This window comes from Capricornis sumatraensis, chromosome 2 (genome assembly GCF_032405125.1).
Source record: "Capricornis sumatraensis isolate serow.1 chromosome 2, serow.2, whole genome shotgun sequence".
NCBI classification, from domain to species: domain Eukaryota; kingdom Metazoa; phylum Chordata; class Mammalia; order Artiodactyla; family Bovidae; genus Capricornis; species Capricornis sumatraensis.
The window spans coordinates 71807086-71828464 of record NC_091070.1 but is presented as its reverse complement, the minus strand read 5'-3'; the positions used below and the strand labels follow the sequence as shown (position 1 = coordinate 71828464).

Genomic DNA, 21379 nt, shown 5'->3' with positions numbered 1-21379 from the left:
AACTATCAGCTTTCCAAAACATACAGAAAATTCTTAAATCTCAATAATAAGAAAACAGAGTTCAAATAAAAAATGGGCAGAAGATCCAAGCAGACATCTCACCAAATATAATATAGAGACAGCAAATAAAATATATGAAAAGATGTTCCACATCACATGTTATCAGGGAAATCCAAATTAAAACAGCAATGAGATACTATTACATACCTATTAAAATGACAAAAGCCCCAAACAGTGACAATATCAAAAGCTGACAAGGATGCAGAGGAATGCAAATAGTGAACAGAGGGACTAGGAATAGAGAATAGTGAATCTCATTCACTGCTGGTGAGAATGCAAAATGGTACAGACACTTTGGAAGACAGTTGGATGGCTTCTTGTGAAATTAAATATACTTTTAGCATATAATCCAGCAATCATATTCCTTGGCATTTACCCCGAAGAGTTGAAAAGTTATGTCCATACAAAAACTTGCACATGACTGTTTTATAGCAGCTTTATTCACAATTGCGAAAACTTGGAAGCAACCAAGATGTTCTTAAGTAGGTGAATGTATAAATAAATCATGGTATGTCCAGACAATAGAATACTATTAAGCATTTAAAAACTTATGAAAAGACACACAGAAACCTTAAATGTATATTACTAAGGGATAGAAGCCAATCTAAAAATGGCAACATACTGTATTATTCTAACTCTATGACCTTCTGGAAAAAGCAAAACTATGGAGATAATTGAAAAGATCAGTGGTTGCCAGGGGATGGAGGAAGTACGTGATGAAAGGTGGGGCACAGAGGATATTTTAGGGCAGTGGACATACTCAGTATGACATGTATAATGTTGGATACATGTCATCCATAGAACGTGCAATACTGAGTGAATTGTCTATGGACTTTGGGTGATAATGATGTGTCAGTGCAAATCCCTTGATTGTAACAAATGCACTGTTGTGGTGGGGGATGTTGATAATTGGGGGGCACTGTGCATGTGTGGGGATTCTCTGTGCCTTCTGCTCAATTTTTCTGTGAATTCAAAAAATAGCCTGAAGTCAACATAGGTAATGCTGAAAAACTGCATGTTTTTAATCAGTTATAAAATAATCAATAAGAGCTAATGGTATTCTTCCTGATTGTCCAGTAATGTTGAAGCAATGAATATATTCAAAACAAAAATGATAACACCCAGTAAATGTGATTAACTAAATATAGTGATTGCCTTTTCATCTTCATTTTCAAATGCCTTTGCATCATGATATCATTGTCTGAGATGATAGCAGGAACAAGAAAAAGATAATAAATCAGGGTGATAAAGGCAAAGAAATGTTAAGAAATGAGGACTGCAGATGAAGTAAAAGGGAAAAGAAAAATCTACCAGAGATGATGCACAGGATGTGTTAGCCAATCAATGGTTCTATTAATTTCTGATCAAGTAAATATTTCTAAGAATTAAAAAAAAGGGTAATGAGAAAAAGTGGCACAAAATAATTAGGACAATGCTATTTAATTTTAAAAATTAAATAGAAATAGCAGGTTAGTAACAAAAATGTTTTTCAAGAGTTATGTATATAATTAGATGTTCTGCAGTTGTCAGGTACTGGGGACACCTGAAAAAAAAACAAAAGAAACACACCATATTTATTCAGTGTCAATGAGTACTGTACCTCAAAGAAGTAACATTGTTTTCCCAAAGAGGGCAAATGGTCAGTGAAGACTAAGGAAATAGCCAAACAGTGAATAATGAGCTATTTAGGTAGAGCTGAACGTATATATGTACATTGGCCAGTGTATCTAAACCAGAATTTGGTGGTTTTGATTTTTGTGTGTATGTACATGGCAGCAAAAATAGCAGAGACCTAGAAATAAGAAGCTTCTTTCAGCGGATCTGAAAGAAGTCTGGATAGTTTAGCTTCATTGTCTCCAGGGATACCAGCTTTTGGGTAAAAGATCACTGAAATAGCCTCCCTCCAGCCCAATTCAATGATCTATTTTCAACCCTGTCTATCCTAATTTTTCTGGAGAAATGACAGTAAATATCATTCTCTACTTTTGGAAACTCCTGCTGACTAAGAGATTTCTGGGGTTCCCATTTTTCTCCTTCTTTTGTCAATCATTGAATCTCTTGATTCCTCAGATTATCTATTATATATTTAAAACTCTGGGTTTGCATCAAGAGTTGGTGATAGAACACGAAAGATACAGAAGCCTTTTCCCAATCCTTTATGTCTTAAGGAGCAGAACTTTTAATCAAAGGGTCTAATCTAGACTGTAACTACTTTATAAAACATTTAAAAATAAACTTTCTGCTGTATCTTGACAATATATTTAAAATAAAACTATCATATTTTTTCCTTTTTTTCCATCTTTTATTTGTACTTCTGTTCTCTTGTTTATTTTTGGAACAGCTTTAATTTCTCATTCTCCTCTTAAATTTTGTATGAGTATTTAATTTATCCTCGAACCCTTCCCCTATAGCAAATGCTCAACAACCTAACTCTTAATTTACTAGATGATTTAATATTTGGTTATACATTGTCCTGTCTTCTCCTTGATTAATGTATATATGATTCCCTTTTCAGATGAACTACAAACTCTTTAGAAATGTAATGTCTTTTATATCATATAGAGCTCTCAGAATCATAAACATTTGAAAAATTCTTAGTTATTGACTGAGGATCTGAAAAAAATCATTTTTTACCTTTCATTTGTTGTTATAGAATTACATATATAGAGACAATGCACATATCCCAATTTTCACTTTAAATCACTGCAAATTTTAGATTACTTGCCTTGTCCTCCAAGTGCAATTCTAAAAAGCGTAGGTAAGCCACAGGTGCAAATGCATCAGCTGAATGTGTGACTACTTCTGATGAATCTCTGAAATAAAATAAAAATTCTAATTAGTTTATATACTATGCAAAATCTGTCTTGTGGCAAACTAACTCCTACTAGTGACTAGAAAAGACCAAAAATCCTCATTTATTTCTACTGGAATACTACTGTATACATATTTACTTCACACTTAGTGATTAACATCTACTTTTAATAATTAAACATTTAATTGGGGAAAAGATGGAGGAAACTAAACTTTCAAGAGTAAGTAAAGAAGGTTTTCATCTTTATGAGGACACACAGTTCAACTTTCAGGTTCACTCAAAGCTCTCTGAACAGTTTTACAACTTGAAGGCTCTATTCAATTTCATTTCCACAAACTTGGTTGGTATGGGCTAACCATTAAACAATAGGGCTTTATCTTCATTATTCTTTTCATTTTCAAGAGGTAATTCATTCAGTGTTTCACACAAAATCTCAATTATCCTTCACAAAAGCTGTACTGGTGATGGTTTTAAGCGCTAGATGAACTCTTCACACTGTAATATCATTGCTATTAAAATTGACTGTCTGACATAGCAATTACCACATTCAGGTAAGATAGGATGAACTGCTTGCTGGCACCATTTGGATACACGTAAATTAAATCAACTTTTATCAAAGATACCCTGTAAAGCACATGTAAATAAATAAGATTATGTGTGAAGTTCTAATAGCTAATTATTTTTATTGTTGTTTATTAAGAAATTGTTTTTGCATTTTAATTGAAATTCTAAAAGCAGAAATTGCTCATCTCTTTTTAAAGCCTCAGGAACTAGTTGCAGTGTTCATACTAGTACATTGTCAGCATTTTAACCATTGTGGTTCAGCAAAATAGATTCTTACTTTTCATCTTTTCCATTTATATAAAATAATTTTGAATCAGTGTTTGTAAACAAAAGTTATTTAGTGACAATAGAAGAAATCTCAAAATACTAGGATCCAGTATATTAAGTTTTCATGGGCAAAATCTGTTTACTTTTCACATGAAAATCAGAGAGAGAGGAAAAGCAGTCTGATCATACCATTCATGAACCTTTTGTATCAAATATGAATCTTGTTAGCGCTTTAACAATTACATAAAATGGGTTTCTATGACATTAAAAGAAAAGTAACACGTTACAATAGAAATAAAATCATTAAAGAGTTGTGATCAGGAAAGAAATAACCTGTCTTCACAGACTACCTAAACCAAAAGATGCCTCCCTGTATAATGAACAAGAGGAGGAGAAAAAGAAAGTAAAGAGGAGACCTCTTGCTTTTTACCACTTGCCTCTCTGCCTTGTTAACCTTAGTTAAGTTGTCCTTCTTATTTACTTCATACTTGTCTGTCTTGCCTCATCAGTTCAGTTGCTCAGTCGTGTCCGACTCTTATAGACCCCATGGACTGCAGCACGCCAGGCCTCCTTATCCATCACCAACTCCCAGAGTTTACTCAAACTCATGTTCATTGAGGTGGTGATGCCATCTATTCACCTCATCCTCTATCGTCCCATTCTTCTCCTGCCTTCAATCTTTCTTAACATCAGGGTTTTTCCCAGTAAGTCAGTTCTTCGCATCAGGTAGCCAAAGTATTGGAGTTTCAGCTTCAGCATCATTCCTTCCAATGAATATTTAGGATTGATTTCCTTTAGGATGGACTGGTTGGATCTCCTTGTTGTCCAAGGGACCCTCAAGAGTCTTCTCCATCATCACAGTTCAAAAGCATCAATTCTTCAGTGCTCAGCTTTCTTTATAGTACAACTCTCACATCAATACATGACCACTGGAAAAACCATAGCTTTGACTAGATGGACCTTTGTTGGCGAAGTAATGTCCCTGCTTTTTAATATGCTGTCTAGGTTGGTCATAACTTTTCTTTCAAGGAGCAAGTGTCTTTTAATTTCATGGCTGCAGTCACCATCTGCAGTGATTTTGGAGTCCCCAAAATAAAGTCTCACTCTTTCTACTGTTTCCTCATCTATTTGCCATGAAGTGATAGGACCAGATGTCATGATCTTAGTTTTCTGAATGTTGAGCTTTAAGCCAGCTTTTTCACTCTCCTCTTTCACTTTCATCATGAGGCTCTTTAGTTCTTCTTCTCTTTCTGACATGAATGTGGTGACATTTGCATATCTGAGGTTACTGATATTTCTCCCGGCAATCTTGATTCCAGCTTGTGCTTCTTCCAGCCCAACGTTTCTCATGATGTATCTTGCATATAAGCTAAATAAGCACGGAGACAATATACAGCCTTGACATATGCCTTAACCTATTGGAACCAGTCAGTTGGTCCACGTTCAGTTCTAACTGTTGCTTCCTGACCTGCATACAGATTTCTCAAGAGGCGGATCAAGTGGTCTGGTCTTCCCATCTCTTAAAGAATTTTCCAGAGTTTGTTGTCATCCACACAATCAAAAGCTTTGGCATAGTCAATAAAGCAGTAATAGATGTTTTTCTGGAACTCTCTTGCTTTTTCCATGATCCAGCAGATGTCGGCAATTGGATCTCTGGTTCCTCTGCCGTTTCTAAAACCAGCTTCTACATCTGGAAGTTCACGAATCACGTACTGTTGAAGCCTGGCTTGGAGAATTTTGAGCATTACTTTACTAGCGTGTGAGATGAGTTCAAGTATGTGGTAGTTTGAGCATTCTTTGGCATTGTCTTTCTTTGGGATTGGAATGAAAACTGACTTTTCCAGTCCTATGGCTACTGCTGAGTTTTCAAATTTGCTGACATGTTGAGTTCAACACTTTCACAGCATCATCTTTTAGGATTTGAAATAGCTCAACTGGAACTCCATCACCTCCACTAGCTTTGTTTGTTGTGATGCTTTCTAAGGCCCACTTGACTTCACATTCCAGAATGTCTGCGCTATGCTGGTGATCACACAATTGTGCTTCTTGGGTCATGAAGATCTTTTTTGTATAGTTCTTCTGTGTATTCTTGCCATCTCTTCTTAATATCTTCTGGTTTGGTTGGGTGCATACCATTTCTGTCCTTTATTAAGCCCATCTTTGCATGAAATGTTTCCCTGATATCTCTAATTTCTTGAAGAGATCTCTAGGCCTTTCCATTTGTTTTTTTTCCCCTCTATTTCTTTGCATTGATCCTTGAGGAAAGCTTCCTTAGCTCTCTTTGGTATTCTTTGGAACTCTGCATTCAAATGGTTTTATCTTTTCTCCTTTGCCTTTCACCTCTCTTCTATTCACAGCTATTTGTAAGGCCTCCTCAACAACCATTTTGCCTTTTTGCATTTCTTTTCCTTGGGGATGGTCTTGATCCCTGCCTCCTGTACAATGTCAGTAACTTCCATCCATAATTCTTCAGGCACTCTGTCTATAAGATCTAATCCCTTGAATCTATTTGTCACTTCCACTGTATAATTGTAAGGGATTTGATTTAGGTCATACCTGAATGGTCTAGTGGTTTTCCCTACTTTCTTCAATTTAAGTCTAAATTTGGCAATAAGTAGTTCATGGTCTGTGACACAGTCAGCTCCCAGTCTTGGTTTTGCTGACTGTATAGAACTTCTCCATCTTTGACTGCAAAGAACATAATCAATTTGATTTTGGTATTGACCATCTGGTGATGCCCATGTGTAGAGTCGTCTCTTGTGTTGTTGGTAGAGGGTGTTTGCTATGACCAGTGTGTTCTCTTGGCGAAACACTATTAGCCTTTTCCCTGCTTCATTTTGTACTGCAAGGCCAAATTTGCCTGTACTCCAGGTATTTCTTGACTTCCTACTTTTGCATTCCATTTTCTTATAATGAAAATGACATCTTTTTTGGTATTAGATCTAGAAGTTCTTGTAGGTCCATTCAACTTCAGCTTCAGACTTGGATTATTGTGATACTGAATGGTGTGCCTTGGAAATGAACAGATATCATTCTGTCGTGTCTTGGCTCATCAATAGATTCAAATTCTTACTCCTGTGTATGATCTCATTTTTACGTTAAATTTCAATCTCTCGGGGTTACCATTTCCAGCTTTGGAAACTGACCCTGAGCCTGGATTATGCCTGATGTAGGAGCTTGGTTTTGATATACTTGACAATGGATACACCAAAACTATGACTAACTCAAACCAATGTTGTGTCAGTAGAAAGGGTTTCGGGCCCTCCCTTCTCATGCCAGTTATCCCCACTAGAAACAGAAGGTTGGCAGCATATGACTCACTTAATTGATACAATTATCACATTTGAATCAAGACCATTTTCCAGAGAAAATACATAGCATTCTAACTATACTATATAACAGAACTAAATGAAGAGGAATATGATTTCTATGGATTCTCTTAAATCCACAATTGACTAATATAATTTCATTCTCTTATACAAAGCCAGAATCAACTGGAAAATAGATAATAGATATCAAATAAATAACCTGTAGCTTCAAAGAGCATAATGCCACTACTGCTCTTCTTTTCTTTCATAAACTGTCAGTTGAAACTCAACTTTCAAGGGTCTCTGGTTTCTGTCAGCTTCTGAAACCCAGAACAGGATCTGCTGGAGTACCCTCAGAGAAACCCCCCAAATTAAGAACAACTGAAGTACAGCAAAAATGCTTTTCAGTTGGCTACCCTCCTCCTCTGTCCCTACTGATACAAGTAATCAGTGCAGCCTCGACCTCTTACAGAATGGAGATTTCTCTGTAGCAAACAGCTGGATCTGACATTCCCTTTCAATCTGCTGCATTAGGCTTATCCCCAGTTACCACTTCAAAAGGGCAGCTACCTGAGTCAGGTCTGAGTCTCTCTCATCTGAAGCAGACTCCCTCTCAAGGAATGAGATCAGGCCCTACCCTCTCACTTCAAAAAACTGATACTTTCTCTTGAGATTCAGCCATGATCTTGGTTCCTACTTCCCCTCGAAAACACAACCACACATAGCTATCCCCCATGAACTCACACTTATCCTCACATTTCTGTGAAGCCTTGCCTGACATCCTCACACAGTGCTAGTTCTCTGCTTTCTGTGCTTTGGTCATGCATTTGTGTGTGTGTGTGCGCACACACACATTCAGTTGCTCTGTCGTGTCCGACTCTTTGTGATCCCATGGACTGTAGCCCACCAGGCTCTTCTGTCCATGGGATTTTCCAGGCAAGAATACTGGAATAGGTTGCCATTTCCTCCTCCAAGGGATCTTTGCAACCCAACAGCCCCTTCATAATACATCTGCTATATTAGAATTATGTGTTTCCGTGCTTGTCTTCATTCTCAATGAGGGACCACGTTTTGTTCATCTTTGTCTGTCTGTTCCTCCATACTTCCTTCACCTCTGGCTCAGAGAAGAATATATTGCCAGGTATTCACTCATTTGTTGAATAAAAAAATTACTCTATAGTTTAACTTCGTTAAACATATTTACTATCAAAAATCCACACAGATTTTTCAAATACCTATCTTTACCTGAATATATACATTTTCATACATGCATATTACTTATATATGTATAGATGAACATAGTCACATATATATACCAATGACATCATATAGCACCTCTAGCATAATAAAAATAATTATATAAATTTAAATACAAGGAAAATTAGTTCATATATTTTAATTTCCCAAGTGATATAGAAGAGACATGAGAAAGTAGATAAGGAAAGTTCTTGATTCATCCCCATTGCTAAATGTGATATTAGGATGCTCTGGGCTGAGTTATGTCTTGACTTGAATAGGTAGAAACCAGGAGTGAGTGGGGAAAATGAGTGCATAGTGTTTTAACCATCGAATTTAGTTCTTTTCATCCCTCCTTCCTTCCCACTGTTTCTTCTATCCATCCACCCATCCCATACGTAGCAACTGTCTAGTAGTAGTATATTAATATTGTTAGTTCAAATGGAAATGTGGGGTTGGATCAAATACTGACATTAAAGATGTGTTCATCAATAGCAAGAAGAAAATTATCACTTTCATTAATGCAGTACTGAGACTTTAGTTTTTACTTTTTTTCCCCAAAATATTGGCTATATTTCTTGCGTTTCAATTCTTACTTTCAATATACATACATACATTTTTCAAAGTAAGAAACAATAGGAAAATAGGTTTATTATTTTATGACCCACAATTATCTTCTATCTTCAAGCCATAATTCTTTGTATCAAGGCTCTTCAGGAAAAAACTATTTTCTGATCTAAAAATTTGTATCTAGAGGTGGGTAGGCACATCGTAATTGATGTGAAACATATATTGTAAAATGGTCTAGTAAAATTTTTTCTAAATTACTTCCAGGCCAAGACTGGTATACTAGTCTTTCCTACAAGATTTTTAAATGTTAATATATCTCATAATAAACTTCTAGCAAGTGAAAGTGAAAGCCACTCAGTCATGTCCAACTGTTTGCGACCCCATGGACTATACAGACCATGGAATTCTCCAGATCAGGGACACTGGAGTGGGTAGCCTCTCCCTTCTCCAGGGGATCTTCCCAACCCAGGGATCGAACCCAGCTCTCCCAAATTGCAAGTGGATTCTTAACCAGCTGAGCCACAAGGGAAGTCTAAACTTCTAGAACCACCCCATTTGTCTAAATTACTTCATTATACAAGAGAGTTAATCTGTGTTTTTTTTTTAAATCACCAATTATAATCAAACAATTTTACATGAAAAACTTTATATTTTTCTCCTGTTAGATGTAATCTCCTTTTTAAAAATAAAATTTTGAATCAGAAATTTAAAAGGGGACTCCTAATAATCAACTAGTTGTATGCTAATTGTGGAAGATCACTACTATATCAAATAGAATAGGAAATAGCATAAATTTGTCTCCCAAATAAAGTTCAATTTACAGAATCCATGATGATTAATAGTCAGTTGTTAACAAGTAGTTACCTGGTCTAAACTTACCTTTTAATTTTATCACAAGGACAACTATCTCTAAGTGAAATAATTTACATAATGGTTTTAGAATGTTCAATGCTTGTTCACCCATATCATCACATTCAGTGCTTATCAGATAGGTATGGTAAGGAAATTTTCTATTTTAAAGTAAAGGAAAGATTTTGTATATAGTGGGTGATATTCTTTTTCCATTCAACTACTATAACCTGTTATATACTATAACTTAAGTATAACTTAAGAAAGAAATGCATAAAAGTGAAATAGTATATATAAAAATAAACAAGTGAAATTAATTCAATGATATTCAACATTTATTAGAACATACAGTAGACACTAATAAATGTTGAATATCATTGAATTAATTCACTTGTTTATTTTTATATATACTATTTCACTTTTATGCATTTCTTTCTTAAGTTATACTTAAGTTACAGTATATAACAGGTTATAGTAGTGTCTACTGTATGTTCTGGGGACTTCCCTGGTGGCTCAGACGGTAAAGCATCTGTCTACAATGTGGGAGACCTGGGTTTGATCCCTGGGTTGGGAAGATCCACTGGAGAAGGAAATGGCAATCCACTCCAGTGCTATTGCCTGGAAAATCCCATGGACAGAGGAGGCTGATAGGTTACAGTCCATGGGGTCACAAAGAGTTGGACACGACTGAGCGACTTCACTTTCACTGTATGTTCTGAGAGTTCAGTTATGAAAATAGGCACTGGGGGCAATAACTACCAAAGTTTTTAAAAATGGAAGGATTTAGCAAAGTAGGGATAAATGGGAAAGCAATCTAGAGAAAAGAATTTAAATAAGAAAGCTGTGAAGCTGAGGTGAGGCAGAACATATGAAGAAAACAAAGCAAAGAATTTGCTTAAGCATCAGATTTAGATTAGTGATTAGTTGATAAGAAAGAAATATCCTCAGCACATCTTCCTCTATTCTTAAGGGGTACACATTACAGTATTGCTGATTAGCCCCTCCATTCTCAAAAAACTCTTACAGAGCAGGGCAGCAGCCTGCAGAGTTCCACCCACATAATTTTCCTCAACAAATGATTACCCAGTTCAACTGAACAGCTCATTTTGGCACTAGAGGGTTCTAAGACACCTCCCCCGACTTCCCTCTCTTCAACATCATGACTAACTCCCATCGTGCCATTGTCTCAGTTAGGTTGAAGTTTCCTTATCTACAAAACGATAAGAAGAAAGATTCATTTTGCAGGTCTAAAGTTTACTATGATAAACAAACCCTCTGGTTATGTAATATAAAGCAGTACATTTCTTATAATTCTAGGTTGTCCATAAAGACTTCTAGTTGCCCTAGGACCTCAAGTTGTCAAATAAATAGGAAGAATATTCTTCTTTGGCCTTTTTTTCTCTGTGCTTTTTATTTTTCTCCTAATTTTGTTAGTCCCATATTAATAAGTAAGTATACTGCAAGTTTCCCATTATACTGTAATTTCACCCTAGCATGGAAATGCTCTTCTTGAATAACAAAACAGTATTTTTTCATAGAAGCAATACCTAATGCACAATTCAATTATGAATTGTTTTGTAATCACTGAAGTCAGGAGAAATACCTCCTATGTATGAAATTTTTCTTGTGACTCTTATTCTCTACCATTTTGTGTCAAATTCTATGCAGATGTGTCTTCCTCCCATCATTTTGGAGACAGGAACTATGTCCAACATCCATGGTGCCCAGTAGAATGTTTCAGGCATAATAGGTAATAGTTACATATTTGCCAAATGAATTGTTATTCTGATGATTATTAATGGAAAGAAGTTAGAAGAAACAAGAAAAGAAAGAATGGGCAAATATTGCAAAGGTTGAGGTCTTGGCCGTGTTTCTGAAGATAAAGGTATTTTTTTTAGAAAATTCACCTCGAGTTGTCTTTACTTCTTAGAACACTCCTTCCTTCATTATTAGTATGTACAAAGAAATACCTTTCAGTGTTGAAAACATTGAACCTGTTCATTCGATCCAAGATTCTAATCTTTTAGCAGATGAGGTTTCTGAAATCAAGCATAATTCTGACAACCTTTTCAAGAAGCTAAAGGGCTTAGGAAAAGCAAATAAAATGCTCTCTTAGCATATGAAAAGAGTGACATAAATTAAGAGTAAGGGTAATGATGTAATGAACTGAAGAAAGTCCCTGTCTTTTACTACACAAATTTTTAACAATTTATGGCAAAGAAATCACACTACTCACCATAAACAGAATTCATTTTTAAGAAGTTTATATGTAAAAATAACCCCAAATAATTGAAGAGAACTGTTTAGTATAACCATTCTAAGTTATTAAAGCCAAGAAAAAGGAAAAAGAGGACAGAGTTAATGGAACCCACAGGCTACTGATGTGGCAGTTTATCAAATGTAGCTGTAATGAAAGATAAATAATACAGGCAATTCACACTTCATGAAAGGATAAAAGTGTCAGTGTGTAGGTACCAGTTTTACTGCAGGCCATAATCAGCAAGTAAACGAAAGTGCAATGTCTAAAAAGTTTATAGGCTTCTATGAAGGCCTCGTCTTGTCAGGTATTGATTTAGGTATTCAGACGACTTCACTGGTATTACACAAATTGAGTGTTTGTGAACTTGGAGGACATGTTCTATTTCTCCCAACAAAAGTTGCCTCCAGCTTAAAGTTAAGTTGCTTCCATCACTTAAATTTGAGGAAGGGGAAGAAAATGCTGAAATCATATCTTACACAATTATTTTCTTCTTAAATAGAGGGCAATCCAAAGTGAATGTTTCATATTCTCCACCTTCTCCACAAACATGGACTCCATATTTCTTAGAAAGCTGAAAATAGAAAAAAAGAGAAAGAAACAGGAAACTTAAAACTTAGACAACAAAAATGTTCCCTTAACTTATTTTGTCCTAAAAAAATGTCCATGTTGGAAATTTTAATTCCAAAATAGATCGTGAGCTATAGGAAAATAATTGTATATTTCTGTTTAAAAACTGTTAAAAACCATTTGAAGAATGTTATCATAAAGCATAGCATTTTAAATAATCCCCCAATCCTTATAAAAGATATATTAGACCAACATTTTTATGTATAATGAAAAAGCTTAAAGATTACTATAAAGTTTGACACTAGCTTTAGCTTCAAACGGAGGAAGGATACTAAGTCATTTTGTACTAAATGAGAATATATGCAGGCAAATTGTGCTTTCCCTGCCCTTTGACCTATATGTGGAAGGGAAAAAAATGCGCTTAGAAAATTTCTCAGACAACACAGAGAATGTAATCTAAGGCCTTTCCTTGGGCTTATGAACGAAAGGAAGTCATAAACATGGTTATTATGGTTAAGGCTATTATTAGTAGTAAAGTTCTAAGAATATCAAGATCTAATAAAGTTCTAATGCTTCAAACAAGCCCTGGGAGGGTCTAACTCCAAGAAAGGTTGGAATAGCTTATAATGTTTGTCTGATTAAACCTGAAATTAAAAAAAAAAAAATGCAAAGAAATAACCACTCCCCACCCCAACCCCATGCTTTGCATCAAATACAAGTTGTTATTTAAATGATCCTGATACTGAGAGTAAAATCCTCTCTTATTGGGCTGGTACAAGAATGGAATCAGAGCTGGGGAGCACTCTCACTGGCTGTGCAACAGAATCTTTCTGGTCTTTCATGGAGGCTTTATCACTATGATTCTAGCTCCTTCATTCTGAATTTTATAGCTTTTCCTGCTTACAACCTCTCCTAGCCCCAAATCCTCATAGCCCAAAGGAAGAGTGACTCCACTGATGTTCTCTGATACTGCCAGTGCTGGGACTGTGGCCTGAGTTTTCAGTTTTACCTGCATAAATATTATACATTTATTTATTTGGTTATTTTTATAGTTGTACTACCATTCCAACTCCATTACATTTCATCTATTGACTATGTGCCCTTAGGGATTGAAAGGATGGATCTATGAAAATTCTATTCCCTCTAAGGATCAGTGGTAATGTGAATGACCTATAAAGCAAAACAGCAAGAAAAGTGAGGGAAAGAAAATGAGATGGCATTTAGTATATGAACTTGCAAAAACGTAGTAGATAAATTTTCACCGTGGTGGGTCATGAAGTAGAGAACTGGCAAGGCAGAATTATGGCAGATGGCCATTATGAGAGCAGATAACAGGAATAGATTACAGTAGTAAACCAAATTAAATTAATATCTGCTTTGCAGTAAAAATGTAGGAATAATCATGGGGTATGGATTTCAAGGGCGTTTCCTTGTTCTGTCAGCTAGTGCCTGACCCCTTCTCATCTCCCTTCATTGGTCTTCTCATTCCAGTGACTTTCTGCCAAGGGAAGCTTCTACTCTCACCTTTATGGTCAGACTTGTTTATGTGGGAATATATCTTAATAACCACAGACTTCTTTTTTTAGAAAATGTATAATTGAAGCTTTGCAAAATTTCTATAATCTACCACAAAAGCATAATTGGATTTTTTAAAATTAATGTTGGCATAGCTGTTATCCTACTGAAGTAATTCTGTTAGTCCCTAAGTAAAAATAATGTAAGCTGCTATATTAAGCCAACCAGCACTAGGAAATCTAAAATTTGGATGTATCCAGTGATATTTTCAATTCACATAAAATATTTCCATAATATTCATCCAGTCAGTTCTTCCACAAACATTTACTGAATAGTGATTATTGGGCAGGCTTTGTTAGATGAAAAAGTTCCAGGAGTAAACAAACAATGTCCTTGTCTCTGGAAGCTTACTAAATATATTACACCCTATATTTCAATACCACAGTATGATGAAACAGTGATGTTGATTCTGTAAATAATATGTGCAATTTCTTCCCCCTCTACCACTCATTGGCCAGCAGGGACACAGATTCCAAGTCAAGAAAGATTTTACACAAGACAGATTTCAGAATTCCAGAATCCATGGGTTCCAGATTCTAAGAGTGCAGTGCATTTTATGGCTGATGAACCACAAAGTAGCCTATGAATCCTTATGATGTCTTTTGCAGACCCTCTAAACTCTATTAGCTTAAAGCTCTAGTAGACATAAGTATTCAGAAAAATTCCATCTTTTTTGCCTTACGTTTGGCCAGTTCCAAGGCCCTTTGATGTCCTGAGAGAACCTCCTCAAGAAGCAAAGCCTAAGCTAGCCACTTTCTTTAAGTAATCTTTAGCTAAGGCATAGCACTATGTTAGAAATCAACAATCTGGTAGCACAAAAGCATGATGTGTACATTTGATTGGGCTTCCCAGGTGGTGCTAGTGATAAAGCACCTGCCTGCCAATACATTCGATCCCTAGATTGGGAAAATCCCTTGGAGGAGGGCATGGCAGCCCACTCCAGTATTCTTACTTGAAGAATCCCATGTATGGAGGAGTCTGGAGGGTTACAGTCCAAGGGGCTGTAAAGAAATGTACATGACTGAAGCAACCTAGCATGCATGTGTGATTTGATTTTTTAAAACAGGGGTCAGTTAAGGTAAGTGGAGAATCCAGAGACATATTTGTGGTATGAGACGTTCAATCTGCTTTTCTAAAACATGTAAGCAAGTGTTGCTCATATCTACATTACTCATAGAAAGTAGCAACTTTATTCTAATGTATCTCAGGTCTGTGTCTGGGTTCCAAATCAGAATTAGTATTAGTGTAGGCCACCACCTCCTCATTCTAAATACAGTTTCTGCAGTTCACTTTGATAGTTTCTCTGTCAATATCATTGTAATTGAAAATACTGGATAGGTTTTCCTAAGGTTTAGTTCCTTACTGAATTATCATGATTCTTTCCATAATTTAAATGAATAAGATAGCAAACTATATTGAAAAATAAAAAAAGTGTTTTTCAAGTTGCTTTTTTCCCCCTAAAGTATGATATAAAGGATTAAGACATTTATTAAATAGTATCAGTTAGTATATAAAAAGTGGAAGCAGACAATTGTTGTCACCATAACACCAAAAATATGCCAGATCAGCTACAGAGATCTGAGAATTGTGTTTTACATACAGAGATCTGAGAATTCAAAGGCATCTGGATGAACTAATAGCAGATCAGGGTAAGCTTTTCTGAGATGAGTGAAGATTCATGGCCACTTTCCTAATGGGGGAACAGACAGAGTAGAAGCAAAGCTTCATGGATGTGGGGTGTCTATCAGTGTATGTGGAAAGCCAAACTCTTGTGGACCTCTGTGCTGGATTATTAAGAGTCCTGAAGAGCCCAGGGAGTATGTATAGCCTGCCAATTCTTTTTCAGAGTCTTAACTAAGTGCACAGAGTGGCTACCTTCAGAAAACTGCCCCTCTCCAGGGTAGGAGAGGGGAGAGACAGAGATCCCTTTGAGAACACCTGCCCAGTAAGTCTTTGCTATTGAACTTTCAAGGTAACAAGGGGTGGTTACAGGGCAGGAAGATAGAGAGATTTCAGCCAAGACTTGGAAAGCCAGAGAGAGGGCAGAGAAAGGCTGAGAGTAGTAAGGCCCTGAAAAGGCACAAAACAGTGGTGTAGGACTTTAAAACATGGGGACAGGGTAGGAGGAAGAGGAAGAGATCTCTAGACTCATTGGAGAATAGATCACATGCCCTGATAAACGGAGAATCTTTATCCTGCTTTCAAAACATTTCAAACAAGTAGCAAACTGAAATGAAACAAAAATCAAACCAGACTCACCTCAACTGGAAAATAGACTAAAAAGAATAAACACCTCAGACTAGCTGTCACAGAGAGGAAGTGGTGTGACTTTTCTGGAGTAAACATTTACTTCAGTCTCTGTTGTTCTTATTTATTCATTATCTACCATAAAATATATAAAACAAATTAAGAGATAAAAAGTGAAAAATGTGACTATAATCAGGAGAAAAACAAACAAAATAGAAACAGACCCACACATTAATCAAATACTTAACCCAACAGACAAGGACTTTAACATAAAAAAGAGAGTGAAAAAGTTGGCTTAAAGCTCAACATTCAGAAAACGAAGATCATGACATCTGATCCCATCACTTCATGGGAAATAGATGGGGAAACAGTGTCAGACTTTATGTTTTGGGGCTCCAAAATCATAAATGCAGATGGTGATTGCAGCCATGAAATTAAAAGACGCTTACTGCTTGGAAGAAAAGTTATGACCAACCTAGATAGCATATTCAAAAGCAGAGACATTACTTTGCCAACAAAGGTCTGTCTAGTCAAGGCTATGGTTTTTCCAGTGGTCATGTATGGATGCAAGAGTTGGACTGTGAAGAAACCTGAGTGCCGAAGAATTGATGCTTTTGAACTGCGGTGTTGGAGAAGACTCTTGAGAGTCCCTTGGACTGCAAGGAGATCCAACCAGTCCATTCTAAAGATCAGCCCTGGGTGTTCTTTGGAAGGAATGATGCTAAAGCTGAAACTCCAGTACTTTGGCCACCTCATGCGAAGAGTTGACTCATTGGAAAAGACTTTGATGCTGGGAGGGATTGGGGGCAGGAGGAAAAGGGGACGACAGAGGATGAGATGGCTGGATGGCATCACTGACTCGATGGACTTGAGTTTGAGTGAACTCTGGGAGATGGTGATGGACAGGGAGGCCTGGCGTGCTGCGATTCATGGGATTGCAAAGAGTCGGACACGACTGAGCGACTGAACTGAACTGATAATTATATATTAGAGATTTACTGGAAAAGATAGACAAAATTTATGAACAGAGATTAATTTGAGCAGAATTAGAAAACTAGGGGGAAATATCTTTAGGTTCATATTCTAATTCCAACAATTATTGGGCAGGGGACCTGGGATGAATTACTTGTTTTCTGAATTTCCATTTGTTTAGGGAAAGCCTGCCCTCAGGTGGATGCTCTATTAAAAGATATAATACATATAAAGCTTTTAATCCAATGCCTAGTGCACAGAAAGTAGCTGACATATGTTATCCTTTCTCTATTAATCTGCTCTTCCCTTGGACCTTCTGCTCTTTATGTATATATACCTTCTTTGAGGATCATGACTCCTATTATATCTATCATCTCTATTGCAAAACAGCTCTCCAAGTGAAAAGCTTAGTCATTAAACTCTCTCCCATGTATCTCCTTCCCCCACAACTCCAAATACTTATTGAGTGTTTTACTTGGGAGCATTGATGGGAAAGACTAGAGATCTCTGCAAGAAAATTAGAGACATGAAGAGAACATTTCATGTAAAGATGGGCTCAATAAAGGACAGAAATGGTATGGATCTAAGGAGCAAAAGATATTAAGAAGGGGTGGCAAGAATACACAGAAGAACTGTACAAAAAAGATCTTCACGACCCAGATGATCATGATGGTGTGATCACTCACCTAGAGCCAAACATCCTGAAATGTGAAGTCAAGTGGGCCTTAGAAAGCATCACAACAAAAAAAGCTAGTGGAGGTGATGGAATTCCAGCTGAGCTATTTCAAATCCTGGAAGATGATGCTGTGAAAGTGCTGCATTCAATATGCCAACAAATTTGGAAAACTCAGCAGTGGCCACAGGACTAGAAAAGGTCAGTTTTCATTCCAATCCTTAGGAAAGGCAATGCCAAAGAATGTTCAAACTACCACACAATTACACTCATGTCACACACTAGTAAAGTAATGCTCAAAATTCTCCAAGCCAGGCTTCAAGAGTATGTGAACCGTGAACTTCCAGATGTTGAAGCTGGTTTTAGAAAAAGCAGAGGAACAAAGATCAAATTGCCAACATCCATTAGATCATCAAAAAACCAAGAGAGTTCCAGAAAAAACATCTATTCCTGCTTTATTGACTATGCCAAAGCCTTTGACTGTGTGGATCACAATAAACTGTGGCACATTCTGAAAGAGATGGGAATACCAGACCACCTGGCCTGCCTCTTGAGAAATCTGTATGCAGGTCAGGAAGCAACAGTTAGAACTGGACATGGAACTGGTTCCAAACAGGAAAAGGAGTACATCACGGCTGTATATTGTCACCCTACTTATTTAACTTATATGCAGAGTACGTCATGAGAAATGCTGGGCTGGTGGAAGCATAAGCTGGAATCAAGATAGCTGGGAGAAATATCAATAACCTTAGATATGCAGATGACACCACCATTATGGCAGAAAGTGAAGAAGAATTAATGAGCCTCTTGATAAAAGTGAAAGAGGAGAGTGAAAAAGCTGGCTTAGAGCTCAACATTCAGAAAACTGAGATCATGGCATCCGGTCCCATCAGTTCATGGCAAACAGATGGTGAAACAGTGGTAACAATGGCAGACTTTATTTTTTTGGGCTCCAAAATCACTGTAGATGGTGACTTCAGCTATGAATTAAAAGATGCTCACTTCTTGGAAGGAAAGTTATGACCAACCCTGAGAGCATATTAAAAAGTAGAGACATTACTTTGCCAACAAAGGTCCATCTAGTCAAGGCTATGGTTTTTCTAGTAGTCATGTATGGATGTGAGAGTTGGATTATAAAGAAAGCTGAGTGCTGAAGAATTGACGCTTTTGAACTATGGTGTTGAAGACTCTTGAAAGTCCCTTGGACTGGAAGGAGATCTAACCAGTCCATCCTAAAGGAGATCAGTCCTGAATGTCCATTGGAAAGACTGATTTTGAAGCTGAGACTCCAATACTTTGGCCACCTGATGCGACGAACTGAGTCATTTGAAAAGACCCTGATGCTGGGAAAGATTGAAGGCATGAGGAGAAGGGGATAACAGAGGATGAGATGGTTGGATGGCATCACCGACTCAATGGACAATCGTTTGGGTAAACTCCGGGAGTTGGTGATGGACAGGGAGGCCTGGCGTGCTGCAGTCCATGTGGTCACAAAGAGTTGCACACAACTAAGTGACTAATCTGAATTCTTGTTTTAAATAAAACATAGTTCTTGATTTTTCCTCAAAATCTTCTTTACCTGCTCAATTTCTATAATAGTTTAATCAAGCTTGAAATACTGGATTTGAGTTTAACTCCTTTTCCTTCTGCCACACAGCCTACATTTAAAATTTTTCTTGAATTCATTTATTGAATCAACAAATATTCACTCAGGACTTATTACGTGCTAAATCCTATTCTATACATAAGGCATGTGGCAGTGAATGAGACAAAGTAAACACTCTCTTCCTTTCTAACACCCTTCCTAATCATTTTGGGCTTGAACTATTACAGTAATCTCTTGTCTCCCTGCTTTATTTTCATCCCTCTCATCTACCTACATGTTATCAATACACTAACTTTCCTTAACAATATAAGAGATGGCATTCATCCACTCAAAAACTTATGGTGTTGACCATTGCCTACTCAATAAAAATCAAGCTCTATAAACTGAGAGTCAAAAGACTTCAGCCATTTGATCCCACCCTTCACAAGAATACTAAGACATAAAGCTAATACAATAGGAAAATGAAATGAAGATTCAAAAGAATCCTGACTGGCTGAAAAAAAACCTGAAGACTAAATCTTAAAAACTGAAATAAAAGTAATAAACATAAACCGTAACATGCAGCTTCCTTCCGGTCTACTTACAGAAATCACTATTATTGCCTGTGGAGTTGTCCTGTGCTGCCTTGTGACATATTTCTGTATTGCATCACTATGAATTTCAGTGTTTGTCATGAGACTATAAGTTTCTAAATTTCTTAAACCCTCTGAAACCCATAGTTCTCTCCCAGTAGTGTGTGTAGCACATGGTACTCAAAGACCAGACTCTTCTGGACTCTTCTGGACTCTTCTCCATGGTCCAGACATCCTGCATACTTCCAGAAAAGAGTCTAATTGGCCTTGTACTCACAGAAAGGAAGCCACCACCAAACAGAATTATCAAGTAAAAGGGAGGAGAGAGTTACTGATTGCTTTTGTTATGCCCTTGGAAATAGGACAAAATCAGATCAACATTTTCTGTTTTTGGAACTCTAAAACTAAATAAAATTTATACAAGGTAGTCAATACTTTTCTCATCTAACCCACTGAATCAAGAATATTACTATTTTTGCCCATTTGGGGAATGCTATACAGAAAAAGATTCAAATCAGATGACTATTTTATAAACTTAATATACCTGCTACTTTGTCTGACATTAGTCAAGTGGTCTCATCCTTCATATAAATGCAAATAAATAAAGCTAATAAAATCAATAAAATAAAATTTCAAAAGGATTTTGACCAGCTGAAAAGACCAGAAGCAATAAGATCAGTTTTTACTTGTGTCACAATATAATTTTCATTGTATAAAAGCATGCTCTTTGCTTCATATACATCTAAATTATGCTATGCTCTCTTTTGGATAAAATTTTTGGGGAAGGTGAACATAAATTTTTCAACTGACTATTGTTAAGATAAACTTTCTAAAACACATTTTGAACAGATGTGGCTGACTTGGGTCATTTCATGACTTATAAGAATGCCTTGGAGACTGAGCATTTAAAAAGTGAATTCCTAGCGTAAATGTAAAGGAAATTACTTATATGATTCTATTTTTTTCTGGTACATTTATTCACATAAACATTCATATTCATAATAACGCCATTTGAACTCTACTGATTACTGAACTGAAAAGGTAATGGGGCATCATGATTTCCCTGTTTAATTTTCTATCCCTGTAAAAGATTGTAATGATCATAGTTGTGAGAATTTCTTACTAAATCAAAATATTTCTTCTTTTAAACCTGTCTCATTTGCTGTTAGTAAACTTAAAACTGGAAAAAATAAAAGAAGGGCCAAATGAAACTGCACTTCCTTCATCCCTCCTACCACCTA

At 36.5% G+C, this 21379-nt stretch overlaps 1 protein-coding gene across 1 annotated transcript in view; it reads right to left on the bottom strand.

Moving 5' to 3' along the window:
- Positions 1–505: 505 nt before the first annotated feature.
- Positions 506–21379, bottom strand: part of DPH6 (diphthamine biosynthesis 6) — a 193973-nt gene continuing 173099 nt past the window's right edge. Inside the window, exons 7-9 of the mRNA XM_068965283.1 lie at positions 12403–12497; positions 2786–2873; positions 506–1603 (exon numbers count right to left, since the gene is read on the bottom strand). Coding sequence (XP_068821384.1) covers positions 1550–1603; positions 2786–2873; positions 12403–12497 — 237 coding nt within the window. The 3' untranslated portion in view covers positions 506–1549. The remainder of the gene's footprint in view (positions 1604–2785; positions 2874–12402; positions 12498–21379) is intronic.